The 27,027-nt window shown below is 45.5% G+C and overlaps 1 protein-coding gene across 1 annotated transcript in view; it reads right to left on the bottom strand.

The window, feature by feature from the left end:
- Window positions 1-27,027, bottom strand: part of LOC115478374 (multiple epidermal growth factor-like domains protein 6) — a 243,495-nt gene that overhangs the window by 211,982 nt on the left and 4,486 nt on the right. Inside the window, exons 2-4 of the mRNA XM_030215673.1 lie at window positions 10,150-10,284; window positions 9,875-9,984; window positions 9,150-9,254 (exon numbers count right to left, since the gene is read on the bottom strand). Coding sequence (XP_030071533.1) covers window positions 9,150-9,254; window positions 9,875-9,984; window positions 10,150-10,284 — 350 coding nt within the window. The remainder of the gene's footprint in view (window positions 1-9,149; window positions 9,255-9,874; window positions 9,985-10,149; window positions 10,285-27,027) is intronic.

The raw sequence follows: 27,027 nt of genomic DNA, 5'->3' as shown, positions 1-27,027 counted from the left end.
TGCTTTAGACATGGCAGATATTTCATCTCGGAAAAACAAATTCTTAATCTGTCACTTCTTGTCATAGCAAATCACAAAATAGGAGGGCGTGTTAGGCAAGATATACTAGACGCATGCTGGAATTGACTAGAACTCTGTTAGAATTCAGCTGAATACACTTGAATTCTTGGGAGGATATATTAAGGGCACAATTTTTATTACTTGTTAGTTTGATCTGCAGAATGTATTGCAGTAAAGCAGTAACACCGTCTAAAACTGACAGATATCTGTGAAATTGTGGCCACTAAGGAGGTAATTTTCAAATGATTTTTCATGTGTGTCACAGGGCTTTCATAAAATTACCATGGAGCAGTGGCGTATCTACGTGGGGCCACGGGGGCCTGGGCCCCCATAGATTTGGCCCTGGACCCCCCTGTCGACGACCCTCTCGACCCCCCCTCCTGCAGACGACCTTCCCCCTCCGCCGCTTTCGCTGTCGCCGTGGGCTAGCTTTGCAGGACGTCAGAAACAGAACGAAGCCTTCGCGGGAAGAAGAGGACCTTGGCTTGTGGGGATTGGGGTCCCCTGCCAGCAAAGGTAGCCCACGGCGGTGGCGGGGGAGGGTCATCGGCAGGGGTCGTCAAAGTTGGTGGTGGTGGTGGCGGCCGGCAACGGCGGGGGGGGGGGCGGTGGCGCTGGGGGGGCTAAAATATGCCCCCTCACCTTGGGCTCTGGACCCCCCCTCCCACCGAAGTCTGGCTACGCCCCTGCCAAGGAGGTTATGCATGTAAAAATATGCACAGTGCTAGGAAGGCACATACCTTTTTTACAACCCATGTGTAGAAGTGGTCAATGGCAGAGTCGCAGGAGGAGTCGAAATTTACATGCATCATTTAGAAAATACCCAGCGGGCCAGCTGTTCGTAAATTTAGTACTGGGTCACATACAATGCCAATCAGAGGTAACTACTATACCTCATAGTCTTCCCAATGCTCCAGTAAAGCTGAACAGTGTTATGGTGTGGGCAGGTAAACCTCAGTAAGAACACACTGTATTAGACCATCATCTACACAGTGTCTTATTGTTATAATCCTCACCCGTTTCTGGCCACCATCACCCTATGCTGATTATTTACTAAATAAATTATTATTTTATGACATCGCTTAAAGCATCTCAAATTTTTATAAGAATGTGCTCATCTTTAAATGAAGTTAAAAGTAGTCGACATGTACACACACAAACATTGTGGCTCTGTTTTAGAAGCACTCCCAAGTGTAAATAACAACGTTTTGCACATGTAGATTGGCGTATACACATAAGAGTCATTTTAGAAAGGGGGGGGGGGGGACCTCACCATGTCTAAACAGCGAAGAGGTGTGTGGTAAGTGCAAGGAGAGAGAGTAATTAGGGAGGGCTAAATACACTAACATTTAACAAGGGGAATACACGTGGAAATGATAAAAGATCCATGCCGGAATTTACACCTGTCCTCAGGTATGTAAGTGTCTGCTGGAGGGGCAGGTGCAAAGGCCAAAGGCGAACCCTGCCCTTCCAGTCGTCTCACCGCGCATCCATACTCTTCTAATCTGCCCTTGCGTCCATACCACTCTGACCCCCAGGGCCACAAGAGACTGAGCCGGGCCCAGGGCAGGGCCACGAGCGACTGAGCCGGGCCACCGCCCCCCCCCCCCCCCCGCCCCGAGATCATCGCCACTGCCGCCTCCACTCCCCAGGACCACTGCTGCTGCAACTGAGATACCTTGGGGCTGGCGGGGATCCAGAGGCCCTGCCAGCGGAAGAATCCAGGGCTGCTCTTCACTCCATGCCTGCCCTGCCCCTGGTGGCTGCTTCTGTCTCGTCTCGCATGCTCAGTTTCAAAACCAAGCATGCGCCTGAGGGGAAAAGCAGCCAGTCGGCACGGCGGTAGAGGCGAGCTAAGAGCAGTGCTGGAGGGGGCCTGGTGCCGGAGTTCTGTCTCCTCTGTCTCCTGCTCCTGTCTGGACGCGATCACTCAAGGCCTGTCAGGAGCAGGAGAGAGAGAGAGACCCCGGTGCTGAGCCCCCCTTGAACACCATAGCTCTTACCTGGTGTTTATTGGAGAGCAGAAACCCCAGTTGCTACTGCAAGGAGTCACGGGTCTTCAAACAGGCAGGAGTTGACTAGGGCTTGCTCCTGCTCCCCACTAGATACTGAGAACCCACAGCTGAAACTAATGGTCAATTAAGAGGCAGATGCAGCAACCAAACGTAAAAAAATCTAAATCGTTAAAGTCCCTAACGATTTTAAAATAACGAAAAATGCACCAAAAAAAAAAGTCACACATGCTGGAATCGGTATTGAAACGTACAATGTATCAAAGAATCACAATACACATCGTTAATGGGCCCCCAAATCATGCGCAGAGCAGCCAAGCGTTATGTTAGCTGCTCTGCGCATGCCACAAACAGTCAAATCACAAGCACATGGCAAATTGAATTGACACATAAAAAAATAAAACTAAAAAAAGGATCGGGAGGGGGCAAGGGCGCTCATCAGGAGCGTCCTGTACGGACGGCCTTGCCCCCCCCCCCCCCCCGCCGCTGCTCCCCACTTTCCGCCGCTCCCCCCACCCCGAAAAAGCAAAATTGTAGCAGCCCCTGCCCCCCTCCCTTCCTCACTACTCTCAGCTCCGCCTCCCGACATCCTCCGTCTGTGCCCCGCCCCCTTTGGGGGTCGTCGCCGCCATTCCCCTTCTCCATCGGGCCCCCCTCCCTCTTACCGGGCCCGTGCAGCGCCTCTCTCCTCTGTCCGAAGGCGCTGCACGGGCAAGAAGAACGCTGAATCAGCTGATGCCTGCCTTCGCGATAGAGCGTCTTTCTCCTCCTGGGCCCGCCCCTGTCTGACGTCAGTAACACTGACGTCAGACAGGGGCGGGCCCAGGAGGAGAAAGACGCTCTATCGCGAAGGCAGGCATCAGCTGATTCAGCGTTCTTCTTGCCCGTGCAGCGCCTTCGGACAGAGGAGAGAGGCGCTGCACGGGCCCGGTAAGAGGGAGGGGGGCCCGATGGAGAAGGGGAATGGCGGCGACGACCCCCAAAGGGGGCGGGGCACAGACGGAGGATGTCGGGAGGCGGAGCTGAGAGTAGTGAGGAAGGGAGGGGGGCAGGGGCTGCTACAATTTTGCTTTTTCGGGGTGGGGGGAGCGGCGGAAAGTGGGGAGCAGCGGCGGGGGGGGGGGCAAGGCCGTCCGTACAGGACGCTCCTGATGAGCGCCCTTGCCCCCTCCCGATCCTTTTTTTAGTTTTATTTTTTATGTGTTTTCTGAGGTCCTTTGGACCAATCACAGCGCTTTTAGCTCTGCTAATGCGCTGGGATTGGCTCAAAGTTTGTTTATTTTTTCACTTAACACTTTTTCCTGGCACAGAGCTGTCCTAACGAGAGGTCCAGACCTCTCGTTAGTTTTCCTGCCTTTTTCCTGCGTAAAGGCAATCGGAAAAGGTTAGTGCATGTCGTTTCAATGGGGTTTTCACACTAATTGCTCATCTCCATTCCGTTTTCGTTAGCTGCTACTGTCGTCGGAAAATAGGCTTAAGTGCATGGAAAGGATCGGAAATTCTTCCCCGAGGGCTCATTTAACGATGAAAAACGTTTAGTGCATCTGCCTCTAAATCTGGTCAGTTGGTTCATTGAGTAAGGGGGGCAGCTACTTTTTCGCACAGGCGATGTGTGTGTTGGATAACTTTGCTCCTTAAATAAATGAAGTAATAATTTTTAAAACTGTTGTGTCTAACATTATGTTTTGTGTAAAGATCAGAAACCATTCAATGTGACATATATGCAAAAACAGGGGACATCAGGAAATGGTAAAAACTTTTTCACATCACTGTTTCTTCTGGGACACAGAATTTAAATGATAATAGCTCATTTCTACCACCCAGTTAGTACTTACGGGCATAGACAGATAATACTTATTGATGTTATGGTGCAAGGCCATGGCTGGTTCTTTTCATCTTTTTAGCGTAAAATACAATGCCTTTACTTGCTCTCCCTACATAGCTTCAAAGTCAGCTGGCTTCTAACTAGGCTGATGAATGCAGTACCTACCTTATTGCTGCAGCTTTTGTAATCCTCGAATCCCTGACCAGGGTCTCTGCTTCATTAAGTGCAACCTGACGTCAGATATAGCTCCAGACTTTTGGACTGGATTCTTAAGTTCCACTGGGATAGCACCAGTGGCGTAGCCAAGGGTGGGCCCAGGCCCACCCACTTTGGGCTCAGGCCCACCCAGTAGCAGCACACCTATGATGCGGCAGGCAGGGGTTCCCAAGCCCCACCAGCCTAAAACTGCCAACAACTGTCCCTCCTGCATACCTTGTAAATAGCAGATCTTCGCCTGCAGCGACTGATACATTATGTGGGGGCCAAGATGAGCAGTGTGTATTAGTTGCTGCCAGTGAAAATCTGCTATTTAAAAGGTATGCCGAGGGGCGGGGGGGGGGAGGATGTTTGAGAGACCATATGGTATGCAAGCGAGAGAATGAGATATCAAATCACTTGTGGGACAAGGCACAGTTCTTCTGCCCACCCATCTTGGGACCAGGCCCAGCCAAAATTGGGTGTCTGGTTACGCCCCTGGATAGCACTCCAAACCTCCCTCCTCTGTATTTTATCTCAAGTTGCAAGAGTACCCTCACTAAACCTAAATCCCTCTTATCTGTACCCTTCTCATCCAATGCCAACTCCAAACTCCGTTCCTTTTATCTTGCTGCACCATATGCCTGGAATAGACCGCCTGAGTCAGTATGTCAAGCTCCATGTCCGTCCGTCTTCAAATCTAGGCTAAAAGCCCACCATTCACCATTTTCAGGCTGCTTTTAACTCCTATTCACTTGTTCAATACCCATGTCTGTTTTATCATCCCCACCTTAAGTAATTCTCTTATCCCTTAATTGTCCTGTTTGTCTGTCTTGATTATATTGTAATCTCTGTTGAGCAGGGACTGTCTCTTACATGTTTTGTGTACAGCTCTAAGTAGGTCTAGTAGAAATGATAAGCAGTAATAGTAGAAGTACTAAGGTGTTTCTCAGTATTCCTGTCCACAGATAGACTGAACACCATTGGGTCAAGTCAAGGTCAAACAACAACTCTTCACACCAACCATTCGTAATTCAGACCAATCTTCTATGCCCTATGCCTGTTCCCTCATTGCTCTCATCACTCCTCTATACTCTGTGGCAGTCAATTAGCAATGTATTGGTTTTATGTAAACAACCAAGTGGGCATGCGCTCTCTGTGCCTTTACCAGAAGCTTATATAAAACTTTATGATAGCAACCTGCATCCAATAAACTCAGCAGAGTATTTTGTCTTCATGATTTGCCCTTAAGATGCAGCTCTTTTTGATATCTCTGTTTCAACAGTAGAGCATATAGCAGACTGATCTTTTTACCACTGAAAAAGAAAAAAAACAAAACATATGCTTGCTTTTTTTTTTCCTTCTCTCCCTACGATTAGCTCCATATCCTGGGCAACTCTATTGACCTGATCAATTCTATACAGTTACCCCTCCCCTCTCAGAGCTGCCTAACTCCAGTGAAGCTGACGCCCCATGATTCTCACAAATGTCCAATTCGCCTCCACAGGGCTAATTCCTTCTTTACGAAGGCCAAGCAAGTTGCTCCACTTCCCAGCACTAGTGATTTAGCTGTAGGGCCGTCTTCTTCAACTAAGCCTGATGTCTACAGCTGTCACGTTTTCAAAGCTGGAAACTGGGTTTGTGAGCCCTTGGGCCACTGCCGAGGAGCGGCAGTGGCAGGCAAAACCACCCCACGCTAGAGACAGGGCAGATCTCTGACAAACAGTTAGGCTTCACCGGCACCTGGCCACTTTCCACCAAGAGTTGAGCTCAAGGCTTCAGGTGGCCGGCAGGACTTATTGGACAGGGCAGGACTGGCTAACAGCTAGGCAGCACAGGGACAGCAAGGCAGGGAAAGGACAGGACTGAAAGCTGCGAGCAGCCACTGAAACAGGGAACAAACACAACCAGACACTGAAGCAGGGAACAAACACAGATAAACCCAGAACTAGACAAAGACATACAAACAAGACTAGTAAACAAGCAATACCCTAAACTAAACATAGACTAACTAGAACAGGCAAGAACTAGAGCAAGGAAACAAACTCAGGCTGAAGTGCAAAAGCACCAACATACCAGGGCCTTAGACGCAATGCAAAGGCAAAGCAGCAAGGTTTCAGAATGGCTAATAAGGCCAGCAGCACCTGGAGCTCAGCTGCAACAATCACCAGGAAACTACGGATGCTGTGTAGGTTCAATCGAAGCAAGCAAGTCTGGCAGGCCGGAAGATCCGGACCGGACTGGGCTGAAATCTGGAACGGGTGATGGTCCACAGCAGCCACCGGTTCTGGCCACCAGAGGGCGAGGTGAGCACAGACGTAACAATAATTTTTACAGCCTTATAATGCAATGGTCTACTTTTGCTTTCCATGCTCCACAGCCCATCCAGGGCATCCTTATCACTGCTCAAAAACCTTCAAATAGGTGACTTCATGTCACTGATGCTTTCCCGATGGTCAACTCCTTATCACAGATCGTCCTAAAAATGATACAATAGTCCATATTCAACTTCTAACACCTCGACCTCAACAGTTCTTCTGTTGTTAATACACCTCAGTATGCTGTTGGCTTATTGTACTCTGCTTGATAACTTTCCAGCATCACAATCGTAAGAGTGGTTTGTTTCATCGAAGACTTAAATTCCCCAACCACCTCATAATGGAAGCTCCCTAGGCCAAGAGGCCAAAATTTGGTCCTAGCTTCACTAAAGCAGTTTATTTTTACACCTTTAGATCCTAAAATCATTGAGCTTCCTATTCAGAAAGTACACTTTTTAAAAGTAACCGTTTCACTAAGAAACGTGAAGGAACATCAGGCATTTGTAACAATGGACCCTACGTGTAATTCATCATCACAAGGTTGTTGTTTGAACCCGTCCCAGGGTCTTGTCTAAACTGATGCCATGATTTCACCAGATAAATGAAACATTACTTTCTGTTTTGTCTTTTAACTCGCTTTTATATCCTAGGGGGGAAATCCTTTTGTACTCCATAATGAAAAATGAACTCTTGCCTCATACTTGGAAAGAACTGAGCTCTTGCCTCATCTCTTGAAAAAAAAAAAATCTACTTAGCTTTTCTTATCTACAATCCAAATGAACCTGATATGGCAATTACTAAAAGAATTTTAGCAAACCGGTTTCCTCTACCCCCTTACCTTTCTATCATGATCACATGTTCCATGATACTACATTTTTTTTTTTTTTTTTCATATTTAAAGCGTAAGCCGTTCTGAAGTTTTTTTTCATAGGGCGGGATGGTAAATTTTAAGAAACTTGGAAATGTAGATTTCTCAAAGAAAACAAAACGTTGTTCATCACAAAAAATTTTCTTGCAATTTCTGGGCCTTGGCATTATCTTTCGTCTACTAGACAGAGAGCATTTTCACGTGCTGGACCTTATCTGTGGAATTCTCTACCTGATGAACTTCGAAATGCCTCTTCGTATCTTGCTTTCTGCAACTTTTAAAAACTTGGTTGTTTAAACATTTTACTTGATTCTTTATTTTATTTTACTTGTTTATTGTGATATTTGTACTGTAACTGTATACTAATTAGAAATTGTAAACCGCTTTGACACAATGGTAAATAGCGGTATATGATGTCAATAAATCACACAGCTGTCAACAAGTAAATGTTCCTCTCAGTTCCACAATCAAGTCTTATCAAATGAAAGCTACTGCAGCAGACAGTTGCTCTCTTAAAGTGTGCCTTGCTGATTACCATCTGCAAAGCAGCTACATGGTCCTCTCTTCATGCTTATTGTTTGAACCTTGCCTCAGCGCAGGGCAGTGGCGTTCCGAGGGGCGCTGACACCCGGGGCGGATCGCCGATGCGCCCCACCCCCGGGTGCAGCGCCCCGCCCCCGTGCAGCGTGACCCCTCCCCCAGCAAAGGGACACCCCCCACCCCGGCGAAAGACCCCCCACGGGTGCACGCCGCTGGGGGGGTGCCGTGCGCCGGTCGTTTCCATGCTCCATCTGCCCCGGAACAGGCTACTTCCTGTTCCGGGGCAGAGGGAGCATGGAAACGAACGACGCTGACCGGCGTGTGGCACCCTCCCAGCGGCGTGCACCCGGGGCGGACCGCCCCCACCGCCCCCCCTTGGTATGCCACTGGTGCAGGGCTGTACCTTTGGTCAAACGGTGTTGGCCAATGTGTCCTTATGAGCTAAGCAGGCTGCTCTAAAGACTGGGACAATATCACAATGCGTAACCCTAAGCTTGGGAGTCACCTACTTGTGGGACTGAGTCAGTCTTGCGTGTCCATGGAAAAAGCAATGTTGCTTACCCATTGCAGATGTTTTCCGTAGACAGCAAGATTGATAAGGCGCACAGTCCCTCTCACTTCCCTTGAGTAACAGAAATGTTTACATTTTGGAGACTGCTGTGCAAACTCAGAAATTTATACTAAGTTCTGAGCAGTGGGAGTAGCTCCGGCCTGGTGTCGTCAGATGACAAAAACTCACTTGTGTGCCTTATTAACCCTCCTGTCTACAGAAATCATCCGTTACAGGTCAGCAGCATTGGTTTAAATGCAGAAACAAAAATGAAAACATTATCTAAACAAAAGAGGTAAAAATCGTTTTGTAAATGAGAAGATTTAATTTTTTTTTAATTCTATAAATATGGGCTTTTTGAAGAATATTATTCAACATAAAATTAATAAAAGGGGCCCTCAGTGCATAAAGTTAGGACATTTTGCTGAATATTGCACTAACTAGCTAAGTAATGGCTCCACCCCTAACCTACCCGGGGGTGGAGCCTAGGGAATGCCTGGTTAGCTGCAATATTCAGCAGCATTACCCAGTTAATTGCAGCTGAATATCAGCGGTCGACCAGCTCAGTAGGGTTTAACCAGGCAGAAGCCTCTCCTCTGAATATTTGCATTTAAAATAAACTGATAATTTTCACTGTCCTATGGCATTGTCACAATGCAAAAAGATGTTTGCAGGAGATAGGAACACAAATTGTTTCAACTTTTCTTTCCGATTCGTTTTGGCAAAATTAAGAATCGATGGCAAAACAATAGGGTAACAGGGTTTATAGGGTTTCACTTACCATATTGGCAACGGGGACCCTGGAAACCAGCAGGACACAGGCAGAGGTGGTCTCCCCCCACTCCACATTTTCCACTATTAAAACAAGTACTTTTGGTGCACAGTGCTGGAAAGGAAACACACACAGAAAAAGACTGGTTGTTGAACCCTTCCTGCCTCTCAAAAGTCACAGTTTATCACATCCTAATTACTGCATAACTGCTTTTTTCCCAACTGCTTTCTGAATTTCTGAGTGGAGGAGTGGCCTAGTGGTTAGGGTGGTGGAATTTGGTCCTGAGGAACTGAGTTTGATTCCCACTTCAGGCACAGGCAGCTCCTTGTGACTCTGGGCAAATCACTTAACCCTCCACTGCCCCATGTAAGCCACATTGAGCCTGCCATTTTAAAGTAAAGGTTTAACAAACTGACTCTGAAAGATATCCAGTTGAGCTTTTTTGAACATTCATCCCAAAATAGCTAGTCATTGTTTATATTTTGCTCACCCCTTTTTCAGTAGTAGCTCAAGGTGAGTTACATTCAGGTACTCTGGATATTTCTCTGTTGGAGGATGGCTCACAATCTAAGTTTGTACCTGAGGCAATGGAGGGTTAAGTGACTTGTCCAAGATCACAAGGAGCAGCAGTGGGATTTGAACTGGCCACCTCTGGATTGCAAGATGGTGCTCTAACCACTAGGCCACTCCTCCACTCTGTTATACAACATTGAACATTAGTGAATACAACTCACAGTGCAAACAGCCGAGTTCATCACCCTGCCGCCACCAGCCTGGACAGCACTTATATATGGTGTGGTACTGTATGCTGTAGGTTTGTTTGTAAATAGTGTAATATCCAGATCTAGAAAAGAAATATAAAATATGAATAGGGAAATTTCAAAAGTTATATTTTTCTGGTAAACATCTACCCACATGAACATTTTGTTTTTGAAAATTGGCCTGTACCACAAAAATGGACAAAATATAAACATCCACATCTATTTTGTAGGAGGCAATTATAAATTACCTTCTCTCGTATCCCAGGCACCACCTCTGTGCTATGCAGCCCTGCTTCCATACTTTGATCATTCGAGTGAACACCTGGGTGCACGGCTGCTGCTGGCCCACCAATGCCAGCTCCTGTTCCTCACACACATTTGGCCTTAAGAAAATAAGACAATAAACCATCGTGCATTAGGCTAAAACAGCTTACAATTCATGGTATAGAACATATGCAGCATTAATACTACTATACAAGTTAAGCAAGACAGAATATCTCATAGGTTGAACCCTGACAGATCGCATTTACATTTGCAGATGACACAAAACTATTCAAAGTTGTTAAAATAGAGAGACTGGGCATCCAAATAGCAGAAGAAATTTAATGTGGACAAATGCAAAGTGATGTACATTTATTTATTTCAGTACATTTATACCCCGCCTTTTGCCACAGTGTTGTGGCCCCAAAGCGGCTTACAATGAACTTATTAAAAATAAATAAACACAAATACAGTGCAGTTACATTTTAGTGAATTAGAGTGAGAAAACAGGGAAGGAAGGGAAAAGAAAGGGAGACAGAAATGACCGACGGAAGTCCAGCAAACTGATCCCCATTCTGGACTGCTGCAGTGCCTAGGTGTTAAAGATGAAGCTGGAGACAGGCAACCACGGCGACGGAGTTATCAGAGCAGGAAACAAGATGGCGGACCAACGGTCATCCTCCGCAGCCTCAACCCTCGGGGCAGTCCAGCCAGGAACCACCACCACTGCAATTCCATCAATTCGGCCGAAGAAGAAGAGCCAGGAAATTAATCCAGCCGGCTGCCAGAAGATCACAAAGACAGCAATCTGACCAACAGTGAAGATGACGAGCTGGAGTGGAGGAGACAACAGCAAGGCAGTCGAGCAGCAGCGCCAGGAGCTCCAGCAGAGCACGTCGGGCAGACCCGACATTGGGAAGAATAATCCAAATCATAGTTCTACCTTAGGAGTCGGTACCCAAGGAAAAGATCTAGGTGTCATCGTGGACAATAGGCTGAAATCTTCTGCCCAAGTGTGTGACAGCGGGCAAAAAAGCAAACAGAATGCTAGGAACTATAAGGGGTAGCACAGAAGGCAAAGAAAACTATAATTCTTCTATTACTCCATGATGAGACCTCACCTTGATTATTGTGTGCAATTCTGGTTACTGTATCTCAAAAAATAAATAGCGGAATTAGAAAAAGGTTCAAAGAAGGGCAACCAAAATGGAGATGGAACGAGGAAAGGTTTAAGAGGTTAGGGCTCTTCACACTGGGGGGGGGGGGGGGGATATGATAGAGGTCTACAAAATCCTGAGTGGTGGGTAAACGTGAATCGATTGTCCAATCTTTCGAAAAATAATAAGACTAGGGGACACTCAATGAAATATTTTTTTTCACTCAACAAATTGTTAAACTCTGGAATTTGTTACCAGATGATGTGGTAACGGCATATCTGGGCTTACAAAGGGTTCGGACATGCTCCTGGAGGAAACGTCCATAGTCTGCTGTTGAGATAGGAATGAGGAAATCCACTGCTCTCCCTTGGATTGGTAGCATGGAATATTGCAGCTCTTTGGGATTCCGGAATCCTGCTACTCTTTGGGATCATTCCAGGTACTTGTGACCTGGATTGGCCACTGTTAGAAGCAGGATTCTGGGCTAGATGGACCATCGGTCTGCCCCAGTATGGCTACTCTTATGTTCTTATGATTTCAACAAAGAACTTTATTCGTGCACAACAAGTTTAGTAGGGACAGACAGCCAGAAAATGTTATGTCATGTCATGTCATTTCCTGTGTTGTTTACAGGCATTTTCATTTATTTGGGTTGTTCTGGCCATTTTGGTTTTTTTTTTGTCATTTTCCATTAATAGTGAGCAGTAAAGTGTGCACTGTGTGGAAAGAAGGCACATTCTTTTCCCAAATTTGCACGTGCACATTAATTTGTGCACGCACAATGGTTTGCACATGTGGTGGTTCCACCTTGAGGAAAGAGTATTATGTCTTCTTTGTGAAATTCTATAAGTGCACTTATGTAGTCCACTGTGCTTGAAGAACCGAGGCACCCTGTTAAAAATGATTCTCCCTGTATGCGCTAAAATGAAAGTACATAGAACAGAATGTGAAAAATATGAAATAACTGAGAATCTTCTGTTGCATATTTAACTAATCTTATTATACATTATGCACTGATATGTACTCTTAGATCGCTTACAGATAATAGATTAGTAATTCCATCATTAATAAGGGCTAGATGGGAATCTACATGAAAGTCGGCTTTCTTTTTCTTAGAGCCATCACTTTGGAATGGTCTCTCGAAAATATTAAGATTATAGAAGATACATATACCGGTTTTCGCAAAGGGTTAAAGACATATCTCTTTCAAAATGCGTATGACAATGATACAGGATAAAGAACAGTAAAAAAAAAAAACAAAAAAAAAAAACCATAAACCGGATACTAAACTACATTTTATTATATATTTTAAGATTGTTTGTAATTGTTATTATTAATTAGTTATGATCTTTTACGGTTGGGTTGGTTTGCTGTGCTTTCCTATCAAGTACTGGATTTCCTAGATGTTATTATATGTGTTTTATATGTTTTATTTCTTTTATGTAAACTGCTCTGTTTTGCTTTTTTACATTGAACAGACAAGATGGCCTTTGTTGTGTTCTGTTTGTGTTCAGTTACTTAGATTTGGTTCACCCCATTGTTAGTAGTAGTTCAAGGCCTGATAACGTTAATTTCCAGCAGATATTAAGTGACTTGCTCAAGGTCACAAAGAGAGCCAGTAAAACTAGGCTTCCCTGGTTCTACATTGCTCTAAACAGACTATTGGATGATGGCCTGCAGCTCTTGAGGGTTTGCACATGAGCTTGACTTTCAAGATAGTCCGAACATCTACAGTGACAAATTAGTCCAGCCAACACTAGAGTCTTCTTTGCTTATCTCCATTGTAGTTATCATGATCCTCAGAAGCTTAGCAGAGATTGGGTGGCAGAGCCGGTGGGGGGGAGGTGGGGCTGGTGGTTGGGAAGCGGGGCTGGTGCTGGGCAAGACTTCTAAGGTCTGTGCCCGGAAAATGGCAGATACAAATCAAGGTAGGGTATACACAAAAAGTAGCACATGAGTTTATCTTGTTGGGCAGACTGGATGGACCGTGCAGGTCTTTTTCTGCTGTCATCTACTATGTTACTATGCTATAGCAATAAGTAACGGTATAGTAAATAAATAAACAATGATGATGCTGCATGCCCCCACCACAACAGCTACCCAGGCCCTGAAGAGCTGTCTAGGCCTCTGCTCTGTTACTTGGCTTCAATTAGCTGCTAGTTTGGTAGGGCGGTGCTTGAATGAAACCAGACTTGTGAATTTTCTGTCCCACCGTTCCAGGAAAACCTCGGAGGCTGAGACTGTGCTGAAAGACTAAGAACTGTTCTTGCTCTCTGCCCTGAGGGAGTATATATATCTTATTTTAAATCCTTGGAGATAAATCATCCTTATTCCAATTACTGGTTAGTTATGGCTAGATTTACCAAAGTGTGCTATATTAGCACGCACTAATGCAGTTAACGTGCTTCATTAGTAAATAGGTCCTGTTGCATAAAACAAGGCCTGCAGTTAACGTGTATTAGCATGTCTTTTAGTAAATCCAGCCTTCGGTGTTTTGCAATATGTCTTGTCTTGAGCCCGGAAGAAAATCAAACTAAACCTGCATGTCAGCGGTTCTCATATTTTTGAAGGCTTTTGGAGAATTCATGCTTCTGTTGACTGATCTTGAGCAGATGTTTTCCAGGTGTTAAAGACAAGGTCAAGAGCCTTCATGCCTTGTCTACAGAACAGAAGGCACAGACAGAAGATTGTTGGTTTTTTTTTTGTTTTGCCAGAGGCTCACCCCCTGTATACGTTTCTCAAAATAATGCCAAATCAGGAGGTGTCTGAGCAGAGTGAACGCAGCACAAATGTGAATCTGCTTTAAGATTTTGGAGTTTATCCTTACAAAAGATGTTAAGGGTACAAACTGATTAGTCTCCTGTCTTGGTGTAAGTACAGTGGCCAGGTCTCACTACCGTGGAGGAGAATTCTGACTGTAGACTTTGTGAACACTGATTTAGGAGATAGGGATGCACATTTATTTGAATTCACATATGCCATGCCATGTCATTTTGTGTCATTTGCATGAAATGACAGGAAAAAAAAAAGCTGAAATATCAGGTTTTTCCTGTGTCAGAGCGTTCACTATTCACAAATAGTGCACTCGTCAAACAGAATATACTATTTACAATACTGCCCCTAAAATGAAAAAAAGAAAAAAGAAAAAGAAAAAGTGTTTAACCTCCCCCCCCCCCCCCCCCCAAATTCCCGTATATGACACCAGAAGTTACACAAAGGGCCAACGTGCAGTGGTCCTTTTCAGCTACTACAATTCGAGAACCAGAGCGGCCTTCTTTACCTCTTATGTAATATTCTAACATAAAGGTTTGTCGCCCTTAAAATAGATCCTCTCGGTTTTGCCCGCCGATGTTCTACTTCCTTCAGCTGTTCCCATCCAACTAACTCTTCCTTGAAAAATCCCCCCATCTCGGCTAAGTTAGTTCTTTTGAAATCTAGGACCTTCGATCTTGAATAAGTCGTCTCCTCACGTGCCTTAATATTGAACCTCATCATTTGGCGATTGCTAGATGAAAATGATCTCCCACCGTAACATCAGAAACATTCTCCCCGTTTGTAAGCACCAGGTCTAGGCCTAGTTCAAAGCATTAAACTTACAAAGTAGAGACCCAGAAAAAAAAAACTGATCTCAATTAATAGGTAACAGTTATGCGGCAATAATTTATTTGATTATCTTCCAAAAATACTGCTACAAGTACTACTACTCAGTGCCAGTAGGGCCAGATCTCTATAGAGCAGAGGTTCCCAAACTTTTTCGGTTCATGGCACCCTTAGTGTCTGAGCAATTTTTCGTAGCACCCCCCCCCCCCCACCCCCTGCCACATAGGTCTCCACCCCTACACACATTTCTCTACTGCCCCCCCCCCCCACACACATTTTTTCCACTGGTCACCTTCACCTGGAGCAGCCCTGGGGGGCCTCCTCTGATCCTCTGTGTTGCTATCTCCCCCTTTTCCTGTCCCAATATTCCTACCTACCCAGTATCTTTTCTTTGTCCTTATCTCTCCCCATATTCAGCTTCTCCCTTCTTCCTGTACTATCCTGCCCTGCCCACCCTACCCCACTTGAGTTCCACGTCTCTTCCAGGCCTTCCCACTCCTTGAACAGTCTGACTTCTCTCCCCTTCAACCTTCCTCCTCCAATCAAGTCTCTCTTCCCCAGTCCCAGTGAGCCCTGCATCTCTCCCTCTTGCCAACTCTCCTCCATAGCACCAGTCCCCTGTACCTCTCCAGCAGTGGCGATGAATAAGAAAGTTTTCTGTCAGCATCAGGGCCTCGTTTCAGGTACATCCCGCCTACACAGATAACAAAAAGTTGCATCAAAGTAGGTGGGATGCTCCAGAGAAGAGGGTAGCTCCGACATTGGTGTAGAACTGTCTCAATCACTGCTAGCTACCAGAGAGGTACAGGGGCCTGGGGCTAGAGAGGAGAGCCAGCAGAAAGGAGAATTTGGGTAGTGTAAGTTTAAGTAGGATCTTGACAGTCTGACTTTGTTTCTTATTGGTAGATCAATAAGGTCTATCATGTATCCTGGGACAACGCCGTAATAATTTTGTGGACTAAGGTGCAGATTTTGAAGATGATCCGTTCTTTGATTGGGAGCCAATGCAACTTTTCACGAAGAGGTTTTGCGCTTTCAAAGCATGTTTTACTGAATATCAGCCTGGCTGCTGTATTTTGGGCTGTCTGGAGTTTTTTTTATGAGTTGTTCTTTACAACCCGCGTAGATTCCGTTGCAGTAATCTGCATGGCTTAGAACCATTGATTGTATTAGGTATCGAAAGGTTGCTTTTGGGAAGAAAGGTTTTAATCGTTTGAGCTTCCACATTGAATAAAACATTTTGTTACAGAGTTTATTTGGCAACTTTTATAGAATTAGGGGGATAATGTGCACTCTTTCCTGATGGTTCGGGCATTATGCAAATGGACACTCCAAAAAAAAACACCACACACACCTTTCACAAGCGCACTATTAGCGGTGAATGACATTCATTTCAAACAGCAATGCACAAGGAAGTGGGAACAGAAGGCTAGACAAACCTCAGGAGCAATGAAGTTAAAACTTTATTGCTATGGTGTATATAAAAACACTACAGAAATAACATAAAATCAGTGCTCAAAATTCAGTGTGTATAAAACAATAAGCAATGAAACAATATCAGTACTAAAAACTCAACAGTGCACAATGAAAGTAATATCAGTGCTCAAGACTCGACACGGCGCCATGTTCCGGCATGTAACGTGCCTGCCTCAGGAGTCTGACAGTGAGTAAATGGAGTCAGAATGTACTGCTAGGTGAAAAAAGCGAGGAGGTCTCTAGAAAGACCGTGCATGCGTGAACCAATGCACTATGTAAAAAAAGTATGGCAGGGCTGATGAGAGGTAGGGGGCAGGGGGGACAAAATTCCCCAGGCCTGGGACTCCAAGGAGGGCCCAGCGCCTGGATCTCTCGCCCTCTCCTGCTCCCAGGCCACCGGTGCCGCAGTCCCTAGTCTCCACCCACCTACCCTCAGCTCCCTTCTGTCTGCCATCCGACCATCTTCATTTAAAAAAAAAAAAAAAAAATCTTGAAATCAGCAGTGCAGTGCCTTCTGTGTGAAAGCTGCAGATCACCTCGGGCAGGCCTTCCCTCACTGTGTCCCGCCCTCACGGAAATAGGAAGTTACATCAGAGGAGGGCGGGACATAGTGAGGGAAGGCCTGCCCAAGGTGATCTGTCGCTTTCACACAGAAGGCGCTGCGCTGCTGATTGAGATTTTGTTTTTTAAATGAAGGTGGTTGGATGGCAGACAGAAGGGAGCTGAAGGTAGGTAGGTGGAGACTGGGGACTGCGGCGTGGGTGGCCTGGGAGCAGGAGAGGGAGGCCACAGCAGTAGCGACTGGGGGGAGGCAGGGCCGTAGGGTTACCATATGGCTCCAGAAAAAGGAGGACACATTGATCCAGTCCGGGTTTTGCTTCCATTGAAAGCAATAGAAGTAAAACACAGACTGGCTCAATCTGTCCTCCTTTTTCTGGAGCCATATGGTAACCCTAGGCAGGGGTGGGGTCAATCCTAGGGGGGGGGCGCCCTTGCCCCTGGCCCAGTCTCTCGGCAGCCCTGAACTATGGTATTGAAAACCAAAGCCAAATACTCCAAAAGCGTCAGTGATCATTCACTTTGCTCAAACAGCCCTTCCCCACTCTCCAACTTCAAGGCCCCGATGCTCAGAAGCAAATGAGGGCGCTAGAGGCCATTACTGCCAGATTAGCACCTGCGCTTCCTAGTGCGGAATGCTCAAAGGGCTTTAGCAGTGGGAACAATGAGCACGCCAAAGGACAGCGCGATGAACATGCAAATGTAGTCAAAATGAGGTCATTTCCTATTCCCTACAATGCTCAGTGAGCAGCGTGAAGAAACGAGGGCACCCTTACTGCTTGAAACCTTACGTCAGCTCAGAGCTGGCATTAGGTGACTGGACGGCAACACTGTTTTCGGGAGTCGGCAAATGCATGCAGGCTTGGTGGCATGGGGAGGCATTCCCTTACCTAGCAACTGGCTCCAGTTTCTCGGCAGCATGCTTTCCCCCTGCCACAGTCACCCCTTGGCTGGCAGTGCCCAGACACAATAGAGGAAATTAGATTATTTAAACACTTGGGAGTAGCCAGGGGAAATACTTCTTTTGCTGTGCTGCTGTTTTGGCGTACAAACTGCTTCCCCTGGATTTCAGCTCGTTGATTGTTGAAACGCTGCAACTTACCGGCAACCGGCACCCGGAACCTCTTCCTCCTTCCCCCTCTGGCATTCTGGGCACGCGCTCTACAGCTGTGCTTAACGTGCAACTCTTCAGCGCATGCTCCAGGCACCATCCTCCCCCTTAACTTCCAAACACCTTCGCAACGCCCGACGCTATGAGCGCGCCTATAATTGCATCTCATTAACATCGAGCATTAGGGAGTTGTTCCGACAGGCTGTTCCAGTGCTGTTCAGTACAGCGCTGGAGTTTTGAGCGTCGGGGCACAAGTGAGGCACCTTGGTGGAAAAGGTTGATCAAGAGATGCTCTCTGAAGATATCAGTTATTTCATTAGAAATATTTTAGCAGCTCATCTCTGGGTTTCCCTTTGTCACTAAACAGCAAAGGCTGCTCATGATTTAAATTTACCGTGAGCACCCAGATAAATTATTACTGATGCCTTCTCACCAGAAAACAAATCTACTCAAAAGTTAATTAGGCCTGTGTCAACAACTTATATTCTCTTCCTGTAAAACTCCATCGCTTCACGATTTCACAGCTGCCACTCGTTTCTCAGAGATAGAAATTTGTGCCGCCTGCATCCCTCCACATCTTTCACAGCGATCTGACATTAAATATACAAACGAGCAGGAGAATTAATAGCTCACACTTAATGTCAGTTGTGTGCAAACTATAAATCAACGACTGGGAATCTTAGGTTTATGACAAAGTCTTTTTAGCTCTATAAACCTGACAACTCACATCAGCGCAAGAAATAAAAAAGGTCAACCAACACATTATCGGCGTTACCTGATTATTAGGCTAACTCAAGTTTGTCGGCCGCCCTGTTTTATGACGTTTATTCGGACCCAGCCAGGTAGATTAACACAGCGGCATCATTACTAGATTAAATAGCAGTGCATAATGTTAATGGATTTTCAAAAGCAAATATCTATCCTTGTTACGGGGAATATTTCACCATCATTAAGCTGTTGAATGTGTTATAAAGCAACAGATTTTCATATCAGCCCTAGACAGTTTATTTATTTTGGTGCATTTGTACCCCACATTTTCCCCCAAGAGCAGGCGCAATGTGGCTTACATTAATTCATAAGGAAACAATACAGGACAGAGATGGCACAGTTACGGATTATGCCCACCCACCCAACATCCCCTCGCATGTCCTCAGTGGCGGGGCAGCATGAACGTTGAATATTATAATTGAAAACAAACTCAATTACGGAAAACATCTTCCTCCCCCCCCCCCCCCCCCCGGTGCTGCGTCTTTACCCCCCCCCCCCCCCCCCCCCCCCGTGCTGCATGGGTGTCCTTCCTCTCTGTCCCCTGACGTCAGACTCAGAAACAGAACGAAGCCTTGCGCTGGAAGAAGAGGACCTCGGCTGGCGGGGGTTGGGGTCCCCCGCCAGCAAAGGTAGGCGACAGCGATGGCGGGTTGGTGGCGGGAGAGGGGCCGGCCTTCTGTGGACAGCGTCCAGCCTATGCGGGAAGCTGTACGGAGAGTGCTTCCGGGGCAGGCCGAATGAAGGCAGCGCTTACATCGCTGATGCTGCTGCCAGAAACTTTGAAGTTTAAAGACGTGCAGGAGCAGAGCGGCCGTGGTGTGAGGAGGGGAAGAGTGATACCGCACTAGTCGGGATCTGGGGGTGGGGGGTGGGGGGAGAGGACCCCCATGCAGCTCCCTCTAATTAAGTAGATCCACACCCATTACATAACTATTGCCATACTCGGACAGACCAAAGGACCATCAAGCCCAGCATCCTGTTTCCAACAGTGGCCAATCCAGGTCACAAATACCTGGCAGAAACCTAAACAATAGCAACATTCCATGTAGAACCCCAAAGAGTAGCAACATTCCATTCAGATTCTCAAATAGTAGCAACATTCCATGTAGAACCCCAAAGAGTAGCAAGATTCCATTCAGAATCTCAAATAGTAGAATAAGTACATAAGTATTGCCATACTGGGAAAGACCAAAGGTCCATCCAGCCCAGCATCCTGTTTCCAACAGTGGCCAATCCAGGTCACAAGTACAATGCATTTTATATTGCTTCTCCTAGAAATAAGCAGTGGATTTTCCCCAAGCCCATTTTAACAATGGCTTATGGACTTTTCCTTTAGGAAGCCCTCCAAACCTTTTTTAAATCCTGCTAAGCTAACTGCTTTTACTACATTCTCCGGCAATGAATTCCTGAGTTTAATTACACATTGAGTGAAGAAAAACTCTCTCTGATTCGTTTTAAATTTACTACTTTGTAGCTTCATTGCATGCCCCCTAGTCCTAGTATTTTTGTAAAGAGTAAACAAGTAATTCATGTCTATCCATTCCACTCCACTCATTCTCTGCCCCTGACACACCCTGTCCAAAAAAAAAAAAATTATGCACTTACCCCCAAATTCTCTATATGATGCCTTAATTTGTGTGTACTAATTTGGCCACATGGCCAAACTACACGCACAACTTCATTGATTAACAAGCCAATCAGCGCCGATTATTAGTTCTTAACAACCAATTGGTGGCACTATTTGGCTTTAATTAGAAATTACGCCCACAACTTTCTAGGTGTACTCTACAACATGAAGTACATAAATTCTAATGCATGCAAACAAAAAGGGGGTGTGGCCATGGGTCTTTACTACTACTACTACTATTTAGCATTTCTATAGCGCTACAAGGCATACGCAGCGCTGCACAAACATAGAAGAAAGACAGTCCCTGCTCAAAGAGCTTACAATCTAATAGACAAAAAATAAATAAAGTAAGCAAATCAAATCAATTAATGTGAACGGGAAGGAAGAGAGGAGGGTAGGTGGAGGCGAGTGGTTACAAGTGGTTACGAGTCAAAAGCAATGCTAAAGAGGTGGGCTTTCAGTCTAGATTTAAAGGTGGCCAAGAATGGGGCAAGACGTACGGGCTCAGGAAGTTTATTCCAGGCGTAGGGTGCAGCGAGACAGAAGGCGCGAAGTCTGGAGTTGGCAGTAGTGGAGAAGGGAACAGATAAGAAGGATTTATCCATGGAGCGGAGTGCACGGGAAGGGGTGTAGGGAAGGACGAGTGTGGAGAGATACTGGGGAGCAGCAGAGTGAGTACATTTATAGGTTAGTAGAAGAAGTTTGAACAGGATGCGAAAACGGATAGGGAGCCAGTGAAGGGTCTTGAGGAGAGGGGTAGTATGAGTAAAGCGACCCTGGCGGAAGATGAGACGGGCAGCAGAGTTTTGAACCGACTGGAGAGGGGAGAGGTGACTAAGTGGGAGGCCAGCAAGAAGCAGATTGCAGTAGTCTAAACGAGAGGTGACAAGGGTGTAGATGAGGGTTTTGGTAGAATGCTCGGAAAGAAAGGGGCGGATTTTACGGATGTTGTAAAGAAAGAAACGACAGTTCTTGGCGGTCTGCTGGATATGAGCAGAGAAGGAGAGAGAAGAGTCAAAGATGACCCCAAGGTTTCGAGCTGAGGAGACAGGGAGAATGAGAGAGCCATCAACAGAAATAGAAAACGGGGGGAGCGGGGAGGTGGGTTTGGGGGGGGGGAAATGAGAAGCTCGCTTTTGGTCATATTTAATTTCAGGTGGCGTTGAGACATCCAGGCAGCAATGTCAGACAAGCACGCTGAAACTTTGGTTTGGATGCAAGGTGAGATATCAGGGGTAGAAAGATAGATTTGGGAGTCATCAGCATAGAGATGGTAGGAAAAGCCATATGTGCACTATTATAGAATTCACCTGATCTGCACCTAACTTAAGTACAGCTATATATATATATATAGGCCTGGTTTTAGGTGGTCTAAATGGGTGTGCCTAAATTTTAGTCGCAAGAACGGCACGTGAGCCTATTCTATAAACTATACCTAACTTTAGGCATAGTTTATAGAATCACGCTAACCGTGTGATTTTTCGGTACCGATTTTTAAGGCGCCATTTATAGAATTTGGCCCTTAGCACACCCAGATGGCAAAACTAATGCAGCTTAGGAAAAAGGTACCTCCTATCATCATTTATCAGCTCACGATGATGTGGATACTAAAATTATTACATGAATAAACATATCGATACGCACTTGATTTGCTGTTACGTGATGTCAGATTTTACTATGCTTTTATATATATGTTTATATGCACTGCCATATAATTGTTGCATTATATATACTTCTTTTATATATATATTTTCTTATATATGCTCTTTTATGTACATGTGTATATATATATATATTATTTATATTGGACAGTGCGTATCGATATGTTTATTCATGTAATAATTTTAGTATACTCTCTATGTATACCTAGTAATATTCCATATTTTATTAATTGTTTTTTGTCAATTCATATATTTGATATATTATGTTCGTATGTGTGTTATATTTTATTTATTATGATCTATGATAATTATTATATATTTGTTCATTGTAGCCCCTGACGCAGCCCTAGGTGGGCGAAACACGGCCTGTGTTGGGTGATTTGTTCATACACGGTATCTTCAATATATTCAATATAACTTCCATCCTAATTCAGTCTGCAGATAAATAACATTTTAATATTTACATTCTGCTGTATCCAACAATTGCTATTGCAAAGTGGATTGCAGCACATAAAATGAATACAAGAAATTAAAAAACCGATATAAAACCTTAAATTAATCAAAATGTTAAAACTACAAAGTATGAAAATGCATAAATGAAACAGTCCATCTTCTGTGCTTACAATATTACAGTGCATATTAAATTATTACCAACACAGATTTATCCGAGGTACTGTAAGGAAGTGAAAAGGGTGAAGAATAAAGGAAGAGTCCTAAAAAGGTACACATCACTCATACCTTTACTCACAGAAATATGTATACCATATGTCTTTGTGTCTTAATATTGCCCTTTAAGCTTCCCATTGTCTCCTTCCAATGTTTCAATGTTTGTGTTCCATTGTTATATTCCTCAACGATACTTCGATTGTCTCGCATAACTCTGCACAATGTAATCCATAACCAAGTTGTAACAAATTGTATTTCCACTGTTCATATCATATTGTAAGCCACACTGAGCCCGCAAAAAGGTGGGAAAATGTGGGATACAAATGTAATAAATAAATAATACACCACCGAGATCAGTTACACAAAGCAGTTTTGACATTAGAGAAAGGAAAGGGCTTAGGAACTATGGATTTTAGACCTGTACCCGAGTCACTGATAGCTCCAGGCTGTGGGTTCTAGATCAAGAGAGCCCACTGCTGATCAGTTCAAGAGCATAGGGAAGGAAAAAAAAAATAAAAAGAAACCACCCAATGGTGCCCGTTTAGTTTCACAGAGGGAAGGGGCCTTAAAAACCAGATTGCGTTGGATATCAGATAGAAAATCAGCACTAGGTTGATATCCTATAACAGTTAAACCATGCGAAAAACATAACTAAAAAGATGTTTCATTCAATGTGGAAACTAAAAAGAATTAAACCATTTTTTCCAAGGACTGTCTTCCGCAATCTGGTACAATCATTAGTACTCAGTCATCTGGACTCACTCTACGCTGGCTGCAAAGAGCAAATACTTAAAAAAAACTCCAGACAGTCCAGAACACGGCAGCCAGACTAATATTCGGCAAATCAAAATACGAAAGCGCGAAACGTCTACGAGAAAAACTACACTGGCTCCCACTTAAAGAACGCATCACGTTCAAACTTTGTACCCTAGTCCATAAAATCATCCATGGTGACGCCCCAGCCTACATGTCAGACCTAATAGAACTACCACCCAGGAACGCAATAAAATCTTCTCGTACATTCCTCAATCTTCATCCTCCCAAGTGTAACGGTCTGAAATACAAATTAATGCACGCATCTACCTTTTCCTATACGAGCACGCAGCTATGGAACGCGTTGCCACGTAACCTGAAAACGGTCCATGAATTGACCAATTTCCGTAAACTATTGAAAACTTCTCTTCGACAAGATACATCACAAAGATCAACATGTGTAACTGTACAATCTTTAATATATCCAGAAATGTCTTATAATGTCTTTTGCTTTAACACAATCATGTATTTCACCACCATGCAACCCAAAACCCTCTGTTGAACCAAATATATATTCTCTTCTATTTCCAGTATCCATGACGAATTGTAAGCCACATTGAGCCTGCAAAGAGGTGGGATAATGTGGGATACAAATGCAATAAATAAAATAAATAAAAATATCAGTGTTGGAAGATTAAAAAAAGGTACCTTTTTATTCGACTATTTAAATTGAGGTAACACAGAAATTAAGGGGGTCTTTTAGTAGCAATTAGATTTTGGGTGGACCCTGTGTATACAGTACTGTTTCTTGTGATACTACAAAATAATGCCTTTGAATGCCCTTGGTAATGGATTTCTAAGTAGTCTGCCCAACAGCTGCCCTGCATCAACATAACCACATACACATTTAATGGAAAAATTGATATTTTTAAATATGATTACATTATCCCATGTCTACTACAACGGCAAACTTCTCAACACACATGGCAGGATCCTGCAATATAATTACATAGGAAAAATGTATTCAAATTTTGGTAGCACCTCAATAATAGCAATACAAAATCCCTTCACTGCCAGGTACTTTGTGAAGTAACACTAAGCTCCTTAACACCAATTCTGAACACGTTTACCAACAACTGTACTTTCATAAAGGCAGAGGTGAATATACATAGCAGCAATACACATTCCATTGGAAAAGTCAGACGTCAGACTCATACCACGCAAACTACATGCCAGCAGAATCTCTCACCTCAGTCACATGCAGAACACATACCAACCCTCATCAATTACCGAATAGAGGTCCAAAAATTAAAAACTGTCCTCTCATCAGTCCTTCTCTACCCCCCAATCCATCCCCATAACCTGGCATCAGCCCTACCCTTCCCTTCTTTTTTCCCCTCCATCCATCCTCATAGCCCAGCATCAGCTCTACCCTTCTCCACCATCTATCCCTGCAGCTAGGCATCAGCTCTACCCTAACTGCCCCACCTCTCCCTGTAGCCTAGCCCTGTTCTACCCTCTATCTACCCCCCCCATACTCTAGCATCTACCCTGCTCTTCCCAATCTCCCTCTCCCTCCACCCTGAACCAAACCAGTATTAAATATAAAACATTTTAATTTTTAATGTCTTGGGTGCTGCAGAGACCACCCCCACCCAACAAAAAACATACAACCTTTTTTAAAATTATTATTTTAATCTTGGCACTGAGCCCATCCCTGCCCAGAAACCCACCAACATACCTTCCCTTCCCTCCCCCCCCCCCTTGAAGGGAAGACAAAGGGAGGGGGGGCTGGAGAGACGAGGGAAAAGGAGGAGGCCGCACCCTGGGAGACCAGGCATTTAATGGGATAAGGATGGTGGGTCCAGCTGGGGGCACAAATCAAGGACCCAACCGAACAAGGCAAGGACCATTTCTGCCAAGCTACTCAGGGCGGCTAACGCCGGGTCTCTTGCTCTTACCTCAAGACGGGATAAACCAGAGCGGCAGCGCACTCACACTGCTTCCCCTCGCTATGTTTCTCTTTCTCTCACCTTTCATCCACCTGCCATGCAGGAGATCCCTCCCGTTGCACCTCGCTGGGTCCGCGCTAATAAACAACCAAGGCAGAGGCGCGGGACCGCTGCTCTCTGCCTGCCGCTACTGTTTCCTGTGCCGATCCTGCCTCTTCTGAGGTAAACTTCCGGGCCGGCACAGCAAACAGTAGCGGCAGGCAGAGAGCCGTGGTCCCGCGCCTCTGCCTTGGTTGTTTATTAGCGCGGACCCGGCGAGGTGCAATGGGAGGGATCTCGTGCTGCATGGCAGGTGGATGAAAAGGGTCACAAAAGACTGGGTGGGCCTGTGCCCACCTGTAGCTACGCCCCAGCATGTTATCTGCCACAGGACCCATGGGAAGAAAATGAGCCCTGTGGCAGTTAACATACAAGATCCCATAAAATACAAAACCAGTTTGCAATGTGAATAACTGAATTAACACTATAAATGCCACTGAGTTCAAAGAAGATCCTTTACCTCACAGGGGCAGGGACGGTCTTAGCAAGTGCGGGGCCCTAAGCAGACCAATTTGATGGGGTCCCATCCTAGCCCCGCCCCACCCTAGCTCCAGGGACGGCCACCCCTCCCTCTAGCTTCAGGGCGGCCACCCCTCCCCCCCAGGGCCCCCCCAGCTCCAGGGCTCCCCCCTCCCTCCCAGCTCCAAGGCCTCCCTGCTTCCCACCCAGCTTCAAGGCTCCCCTGCCTCCCACCCAGCTCCACGACCCCCTGCCTCTCACCCAGCTCCAAGGCCTCCCTGCTTCCCATCCAGCTTCAAGGCCCCTCACACCCCCCCCCCCCCCCCGAATTTTAAAAGTTTACCTCGTCGACGTCGGGTTACAGCGGCCGGCAGGTAGCAGCAGCAGTCACTGCTGCTGCTACCTGCCGGCCGCTGTAACCCGACGTCGACGAGGTAAACTTTTAAAATTCAGAGGGAGGGGAGGGTAACTGGAGCTCAGGCGGTCGGGGAGAGTTCAGGTGCGCCGCGCAGGGCCCCCTTGAGCGCGAGGCCCTATGCGGTTGCCTCAGTCGTCTCGCCCTAAGACCGGCCCTGCACAGGGGTGAGCTACCATGGTCCTCAAGAGTCACAACCTAGTCAGGTTTTCAAGATTTTGGCAATGAAAATGCATGAAATTGACTTGCATACAATAGAAGCACTACATGCAAATCGATCTCATGCATATTCATTGTGGAAATCTTGAAAACTTGATCGGATTGTGCCTGTCCCTGCTCTAATAGAATTCCAACCCCCCTCCCCCTCTCCCCCCCCAACACACACACCTTGAAGCTGATTGGAAGGAAACTTATAGCAACCTTAGGTGTACCTTATCAAAACATTCCTGTCAAGAAGAACCTAAAACAGAATTTCTTTTGCAGAGCGAAGACTCACCCTCTCCTCTTAAACAAAAAAGGGAGGGGGTCACTTGAGTCTTGCTTATGTTAGTACTGAGATCCAC

The sequence above is a fragment of the Microcaecilia unicolor genome, chromosome 10, assembly GCF_901765095.1.
Source record: "Microcaecilia unicolor chromosome 10, aMicUni1.1, whole genome shotgun sequence".
In the NCBI taxonomy this organism is placed as follows: Eukaryota; Metazoa; Chordata; class Amphibia; order Gymnophiona; family Siphonopidae; genus Microcaecilia; species Microcaecilia unicolor.
This window is presented reverse-complemented; position numbering and strand designations above follow the sequence as displayed.